The 8,032-nt window shown below is 37.5% G+C and overlaps 1 protein-coding gene across 1 annotated transcript in view; it reads right to left on the bottom strand.

Annotated features, from left to right (window-relative positions):
* Nucleotides 1-8,032, bottom strand: part of YWHAE (tyrosine 3-monooxygenase/tryptophan 5-monooxygenase activation protein epsilon) — a 42,881-nt gene that overhangs the window by 10,246 nt on the left and 24,603 nt on the right. Inside the window, exons 2-3 of the mRNA XM_004376166.2 lie at nt 4,068-4,267; nt 593-699 (exon numbers count right to left, since the gene is read on the bottom strand). Of these exons, the coding sequence (XP_004376223.1) occupies nt 593-699; nt 4,068-4,267 (307 nt within the window). The remainder of the gene's footprint in view (nt 1-592; nt 700-4,067; nt 4,268-8,032) is intronic.

Raw genomic sequence — 8,032 nt, 5'->3', positions numbered from 1 at the left:
AAAAAAAAAAAAATCTAATCATTAACAAGTGAACTCAACCATTTTTAAAAATTCTTTCAGGAGTGATTAACTCATCTATTTACATCTATTTGGTTCTCCTCCTTAGAGAGCTCATATTACCAAATATAAGCAAAACCCCAGATAAATTAACTGAAACGTCCCCTAAAAAATTTGCCACTTGATAGTTTAGAATTAAGTAAGTGACTGATTCTAAAGAATGGCACAACAGTTTGTTGACCATGAAATAAAATTTCGATATAAAATGTTAAGACTAAGCTGTGCAATGCATAGCTCTAGCTAGGGGGAGAAATCCACGAAAGCCAATAAATACACCCATGTAAGGGCAAAACGCAGTACATTTTAACAATAGTCTGATTTCTTAAATGTAACAATTATGTTAATTTTCCAATAGCAGTGAATTTGCAAGTGAGTAATCAAACATTAATTCAGGTTTGAGAATCACTCCTCCCATGAAACTCTTCCTCCAACATTAAACAACTGTTCTTAAAAATTAAAAACTTACATAGAAAAAGTCATGATTCTAAGAAGGCCAACTTTTAATTTTACATTTTTCCCTTCTAGTGGAACCTACATTTTATAATAGAAAACCTTGGACTCGCCAGTGTTAGCTGCTGGGATGAGGTGTTTGTCCAGTACATCCAGAATGTCACAACAGATTAACTTTAGCTCAGTCTCAACCTGAAAAATCAAACAGATTGTTTAAGCCTAAGAAATAAATTATCACACATTCTCCCTCTGGTTTTGAGGAAGACAGCCTAGTATTAAACAGAACACACATCCCTCTCCAAATCCTCTTGCCCTCTCTTGATACAAAAGCAGAGAAAGGCTGCCTCCAGATTATGGAAAATATCTTTTCCTTTCTGTGTGCTGTTGGTTAACTGCTTTAAAAAAAACAGGAACACCTGGCTCAGCTACAGAATTATCAATAGGTAGCACTGATTGGATTTTACTAAATGTCTGGCATTTACATGCCTTCTTTAGTAAAACAGTTACTGTTTAAGAGCTAGGATGTGAACCCAGGCAGTTACGTTGCATGCCTAAGGTCACAGTTCATAAGGAACAGAATCAAAATTCAAAGCCAGGCAGTTTGCCTCTGGTGTGTTCACATTCTCAACTGCTACTACACATTATAAACCATAAAACACTAGCTGCCATTGAGTCACTCATGGTGACCCCATGTGCGTCGAAGTCGAACTGTGCTCCATAGGATTTTCAGTGGCTGATTTTTCACAAGCAGATTCTCCAGACCTTTCTTTCAAGGCACCTCTGGCTGGACTCGAACCTCTATCCTTTCAGTTAGCATTAACAACCATTTGCACCTCCCAGGGACTCCCTGTGCTTAAAAGTCAATCACTCTGGTGGTAAAGATCCATAGCCAGTTTCAAAAAAAAAAAAAAAAATCACAAACCTGTTGCCATCAAGTCAATTCCAACTCACAGCAACCCTACAGGACAGAGAACTGCCCTATAGGGTTTCCAAGGAGCAGGGGGAGGATTCGAACTGCTGCTTTTGGTTAGCAGCTGAGCTCTTAACCACCGCACCACCACAGCCAGTCAGTATTTACCAAAGTAAATACTGCCACTCTTCTCTAAATCATCCATTTTAATGCTGAAAATGCACACCACCTCTGAACACACATATTTTACTCTCTATTTTCTACTAGTTCACAGTGACACCCTTCCAACACATTCTTTTCATGCCCTCTGGAACCTCCTTTCTATTATAAATAATTCTCCCACTCTCTCTTCTCCAATCCTGTCCATTCATATCTCCACTGTGGCTTTTCAAGGAGACTGCTCTAGAAAGAGGTTTCTAAAGTTCTAAATTCTCCTAGGAGTCCCAGTCCATCCAGAGGTGTCTCGGAAGAAAGGCCTGGCAATCTACTTCCGAAAAAAATCAGCAATTGAAAACTCCATGAAGCACAGCTCTACCATGACACACATCAGGTCGCCAGGAGTCAGGATCAACTCGACGGCAACTGGTAAATTCTACCACCTCCATAATGACTCTTGAGATGACTGCTCTCCTAAGCCCTCCCTCCTCTGAAGCTCATACTCTACCTTTTATTTCTTGATTTCCGTCATCAATAGATCTCTAGGCCCCTCTTCCACCTTCACTGAATATCTACAGCTTACCTCTCTACTCTCTAATTCCTGATATCACATCAAGGTAATTTTCATCATCCATGTTGTAGTCAACACAGTTCCTTGATCTCAACTGCATGACCTTCACTTGTCAATACCCTTTAACTGTACTGCTCTATCCTAGACGTCTTCTATTCTAGCACTGTTATCTCCTTCTTGGACTACAACTTCCTTTTTATAGTTCCTTTACTCCTGCTATGCCTATTCAGGGACACATCAAGACCTCCGGCCTCATGAACCTTTTATCTTCTCCCAATTCATCAGTCCCTCTCTTTGCCTCCTGCTTCCTTCCCGACCTACACCAAATTCTACAATTTAGCACACGGACTTCTCTCTCTCTCTTCAGAATCTTCAACTTTTTCATTTCTCCACACCTCTGGGACACCAAACTTGTGTACTGACAATCCATATTCTTTATTTCAACATTTTTGAGAGTAATAATCTCATCAATACCAGCTCACCAACTTCTGTGTGACCTCAGATATCATTACTTAACCTCTCAGAACCTCAGTTTTCCTACCAATAAATTAGGATAACACCCCCTTTCTCAGGGTAATTTTAAAGATTACAAATACAGCACCTTGCATAAATATGTATATATATACATACAAACAAAATATCTCCCCACTTATATCAGTGCCCAGTGAAGCTGAAGACAGTCAATAATTAAGGTTCCTCCTCTCACTCCTATCAAGTTCACTTCCCTCCATGCTACTTTGGGCCTATTTCTGTAATTCCCTTCACTGTACTCTTAAGTGTGTTTACATGTCTGCCTCTTCCACTAGGAACAGAGTTTCTCTAAAGCAGTACTACTGACATTTTGATCCAGATAATTCGTTGTACAGGGCTATCCTGTGCACTGCAGGATGTCTTCCAACAACCCACTAGATGCCAGTAGTACCCTCCAAGTTGTGACAACTAAAAATGTCACTAGACACTGCCAAACGTCCTCTCAGAGGCGAAATCACTGCTGGCTGAGAACTACTGCACTAGATCAATGGCTACCAAACTTTTCTGACCAAGACCCACAGTAAGAAAAATATTTTATACATGTATATGCACACAGATAATGTCTGAAACAACAGCTTCATGAAATAATTCTTTCCCTTACAGTGTCCAATGCCCTCTGATATTTTCTATTCTGTTTTAAAAAAGCAATGACTACACTGAGCCTCCATAAGGCTGTATCTGTTTCATCACCGCACCCACAGCACCTAGCAAATTGTGCTGCAGATAAGGGGCAAACAAACACTTGTTAAATTGACCTGAATGTTAATTTTGAAGTATTTTACAGTTACCATAATAAAAACAAAAATTCAGTTTTCTACTTGTGCGATGATCAAAACTGTACATCAACTGCTGCAGCTTCTAAGCGGAAAATGTTCTTCACCTCTGTCCTAAAGTATTATATAGCCCATAATTCCTAAACCAGGTGAGTAAAAGACTCAAATCCATAAAATATAAAATGTACATTACATATGTACACGTGTGTGTACTAGATTGTAACATAAAATGTTCAACACCCAGTAAGGCTGAATGCTTAACAGCTGTAGGACTGAGACATAAGCCAGACATGAGTATTCAATACCACAGCTCTTAAAAAAAAAAAAAAAAAAAAAAAAGCCAGCCTCCTTTCCCTTGGGAGATTAATTTTTAACAATAAAAATTAAAAGTAAAAAATAGGACACATTAAGGAAAAAGCAACCCCCCCCAAAAAATCATTTATTTCTGCTGTATAAAATCCATACATAAAAATTACAACACTGGATGTAAAAACAGGGTTCTTTCAAAACAAACTTTGCACACTTCCCCCACCCCAAAAAAACCCCAAAAGTTAATGGCTCGGTTTAAGAAACACTTATCTTTCTTTAAAGAAAACTGTCTAGAACACAACAATCTCACCATTTGCCGATATTCCCGAATCATTTTTAGTTTGTCTTCTCCTCCCTTGTTTTCTTCTTTCTGTTCAATGCTGCTGATTATTCTCCAGGAAGCTCTTCTAGCTCCAATCACATTTTTATACGCAACCGATAGAAGGTTTCTTTCTTCAACTGTCAACTCCACATCCATCCCTGCTACTTTCTTCATTGATTCCACCATTTCTATCATGGAAAAGCAAAATCACACCTTACAAACTTAATGTTTTATTAACACATCTCTTCACAGGAGTTTTTTTCTTCCCCTTGCCAAGCTAATGGAAAACGAAAGATAAAAATTTTAACAAAAATAACTACAATCATTAAAACTCAAGTGAGTAAAAAACTGAAAACATGTAAAAGAAACTAAGAGCCACAAACAAGAGAATCTAAACTATAAAGTGTACTAAATCAGAAAGACTTCATATTGTGCCTAGTATAATCTGGAAGCATTTCTCTCATATTAAATAAGAAAGCTAGGAACACACATCTACCCATTTTCCAGGAAGAAGAACGAAGCTGGCAGTTTAAGACAAAGGTTAAAAATTTACAGGCTCTAAAATGTATTTCCTTACTTGAAAAACCAAACTCATAGTGCAAACAGGAATTTATTCATACAGCAAACATATACTGAGCATTTAGTTCATCACAAGCACAAACAGATCTTTGGGTGTTTCAATTTTCCCTCCTTTAAAAGGGCCAAGCACCTCCTATGAATTCATTCACTGGGAAAACTTTTAATGGTTCCTAGTTGTTACCACAAGGTGGCAGCAGAGAAAGGGGCACAGACAAAGCTTGGGTGATCCCAATAGAAAAAAAGAATTAACAAGGGCACATGAATGCGAGAGACACAAAAAGAGCTCAATAAATTCTAACTGAATTAATACATTAATGAAAACTATGTTTTTCAGAAAAAACTAAATGCCACATTACCATGTGGTTCTCCAACTTTATAGATTCAGAATGTTTGGCAATTACATTCAAGAATCTGCATTTTAACAAGCACTTTAGATATGTGACTTTATGAAACACTGCCTCATGGTATGCTAAGGGCAGTCTTCTCAATGCTTGACTCCAGAAAAATGGAAAATATTTGTATGAAAAATTATCCCTTCAAGTATTTAATAAAAATATTAAGATGGTAAAGCATCTTTGGAAAAGTCTGGCAGTTTCTCATAAACAGATACTTACCGTTCGGCTCAGCAATCCCATTCCCAGGAATTACCCAAGAGAAAAGACATTTTCACAAAGAATTTTATACAAATATTCATAGCAAATGTAGTCACAATGGCCCAAAACTGTAAATAACCCAAATATACATTAAGAGGGGAATGAATAAATAAGTTGTGATACATTCATACCACTCAAGAATAAAAAGGAACAAATGACTTATACCAGCAACAGCATGGATGAATCTCAGAACAACATGCCAAGTGATAAAAGCTAGACACAAAAGACTGTGACTCCATTTACATTATAGAAAACGCAAAAAAACTATTAAGACAGAAAGTAAATTAGTTAGCAACATACGGGGTGAAGTGAGGAGCTTGTGCACCCAAATAAGCATAAGGGAATTTTGGGGAGTAATGGAAATGTTCTACTGTGGTGGTTACACAACTGCATACATTTATCAAAACTCACTGAATTATACACATAAAAATGTGCACTTTATACAAATTACAAGTCAATAAAGCTGATTTTTTTAATGCAATTCTGAAGTATTACAAAAAATGTTGAATAATGGTCTTATTACCATTACGCTATTTCTGAGATTCTGAAAGCATTCATTTGAAACATGTCTTTCTGTTGTTGTTAAAGCATGGTCATAAAACAAAGGCTAAATTTAGGGGCAACAGAATAAGTAAGAGCATGTCATTTCAAGCTCACTTCCATCCTTTATTCTCAAAAGCCAACAAATCAAACATGCCTCAGAAATGAACAAAGAAATCAAATTTCCAAATCAGTCTCAATAAAGTAATTCAAAAGTATCCCAGCTACACCAAAAACAGTACCATTAATTCTTTTAGTTGTATTGCTTTGCAACATTATATACTGAAAAACCAGACACAACATAAATATCTTATACCACCAAAATTTAACAGGGATATATCTCTGGGTACTAGTCCAGTTCATTTAGATTTTCTTTACTTTCCTGTTTTACACGTTTTCAAAACAATGACCATCTAACATTTTTATAATGTGAAGGGAAGAATACATTTTGAACACTAAGTGATATTCTACATTCCAGTGAAATACCACTATTTCAGATTCAATTAAGTATAAAAGTCCTTCACTTAGACAGTGATGTAACAATGCACAGAGGGACTATGTAGTACAACTATGAAAGCAGCAGTTATCCACTTTTTTAGGTAACAGTTTTATTGATATATAATTTACATACCATTCACCCATTTTAAGTGTGCAATTCATTGGTTTCTGGCATATTCAGAGTTGTGCAACCATCACATTTTCATCACCTTACCCATTAGCAGTCATTACCCATGATTTCCCCTCAACCCTAGGCCATCGCTGATCAACTTTCTGTCTCTGGATTTGCCTTTTCTGGGTATTTCATATAAATGGAATCATACAATATGTGGCCTTTTTTGAGTGGCTTTTCACTCAAGCATGATGTTTTCAAAGTTCATCCATGTCCTAGCATGTATCACTACTTCATTCCTTTTTATGGCTGAATTCTCCTCCATTGTATGGATCCAGTGTTTCCTTATTCATCTGTTAATGGACATTTGGGTTGTTTCCACATTTTGGCGGTTATGAATAATGCTGCTATGAACATTTGTATACAAGCTTTTCTGTGGACATCTGTTTTCAATTCTCTGTATCTAGGAGTAGACTAGAAAGGTTCACAATTCAAGTCCACCCAGAGACACCTAGGAAGCCCTGGTGATCTACTTCCAATAAATCAGTCACTAAAAACCCTACAGAGCACAGTTCTACTCTGATACATACGGGGTGCCATGAATTGGAATCAACTCCACAGCAACTGGTTAGTAGCATGAGTTTCCTAATCACCCTAAATGTTCCATAACCAGTGCTTTGTACAGCAATTTATATCAATTTTGACTATAATTAAACATAATCACTGCCCCACCAGGGCTCCTATGATACCATTAGTGTCATGCTTGTCCTTGTAACACCAGCAACAGAAACATCATGCTAATTGTAATGTATTCCAAAACTATGTGAAAGCTGTAATTTATCCAAAACTCTAGTCACATTAAATCCTCCACCCGTAGAGGATTAATAACAATCATTATATTCACATACATTCTTCAACCAAAGTAGCATTTCATGAAATGTGACCTAAGCCTACTTCTGCAGCAGAGGGGGGTGTCAAATCTGTTTGCTACAGGTATGATCATGAGCCAGAGAGAACTGCGACTCATGGTCAAATCACTTAACCTGTGGATGCACAGGCTGACTGATACACGAAGTCTGACAAAGAAATACCTGTTTTGGGACTTTTGATAGTTTAAGGACAATGGCTAGTTAACTAGAAATCACCACTGCTGCAGAACTCTGAGGAGCCCTGGTGGCACAGTAGTTAAGAGCTTGACTGCTAACCGAAAGGTCGGCAGTTCGAATCCACCAGCCGATCCTTGGAAAATGTACGGGGCAGTTCTACTCTGTCCTATAGGGTCACTATGAGTCAGAAACAACTTGATGACAACAGGTTTTATTTTTATTTTTTTTGCAGAACTCTGAAACATATAATCCGTAAAAGTCAAAGAAATCTTCGTTTACTGTTGCAGTTTAGGTGCAAGTTTACATTTCAAGTTAATTTCATATACAAGAATTTATACATACACTGTTATGTGACCCTAATTGCTCGCCCTATACCGTGACAGCACACTCCTCCTTTCCACCCTTGATTTCCCATGTCCATTCAACCAGCTCCTAACCCTCTCTGCCTTCTCGTCTCACCTCCGG

Source organism: Trichechus manatus, unplaced genomic scaffold (genome assembly GCF_000243295.1).
Source record: "Trichechus manatus latirostris isolate Lorelei unplaced genomic scaffold, TriManLat1.0 scaffold00040, whole genome shotgun sequence".
Lineage (NCBI taxonomy): Eukaryota > Metazoa > Chordata > Mammalia > Sirenia > Trichechidae > Trichechus > Trichechus manatus.
This window is presented reverse-complemented; position numbering and strand designations above follow the sequence as displayed.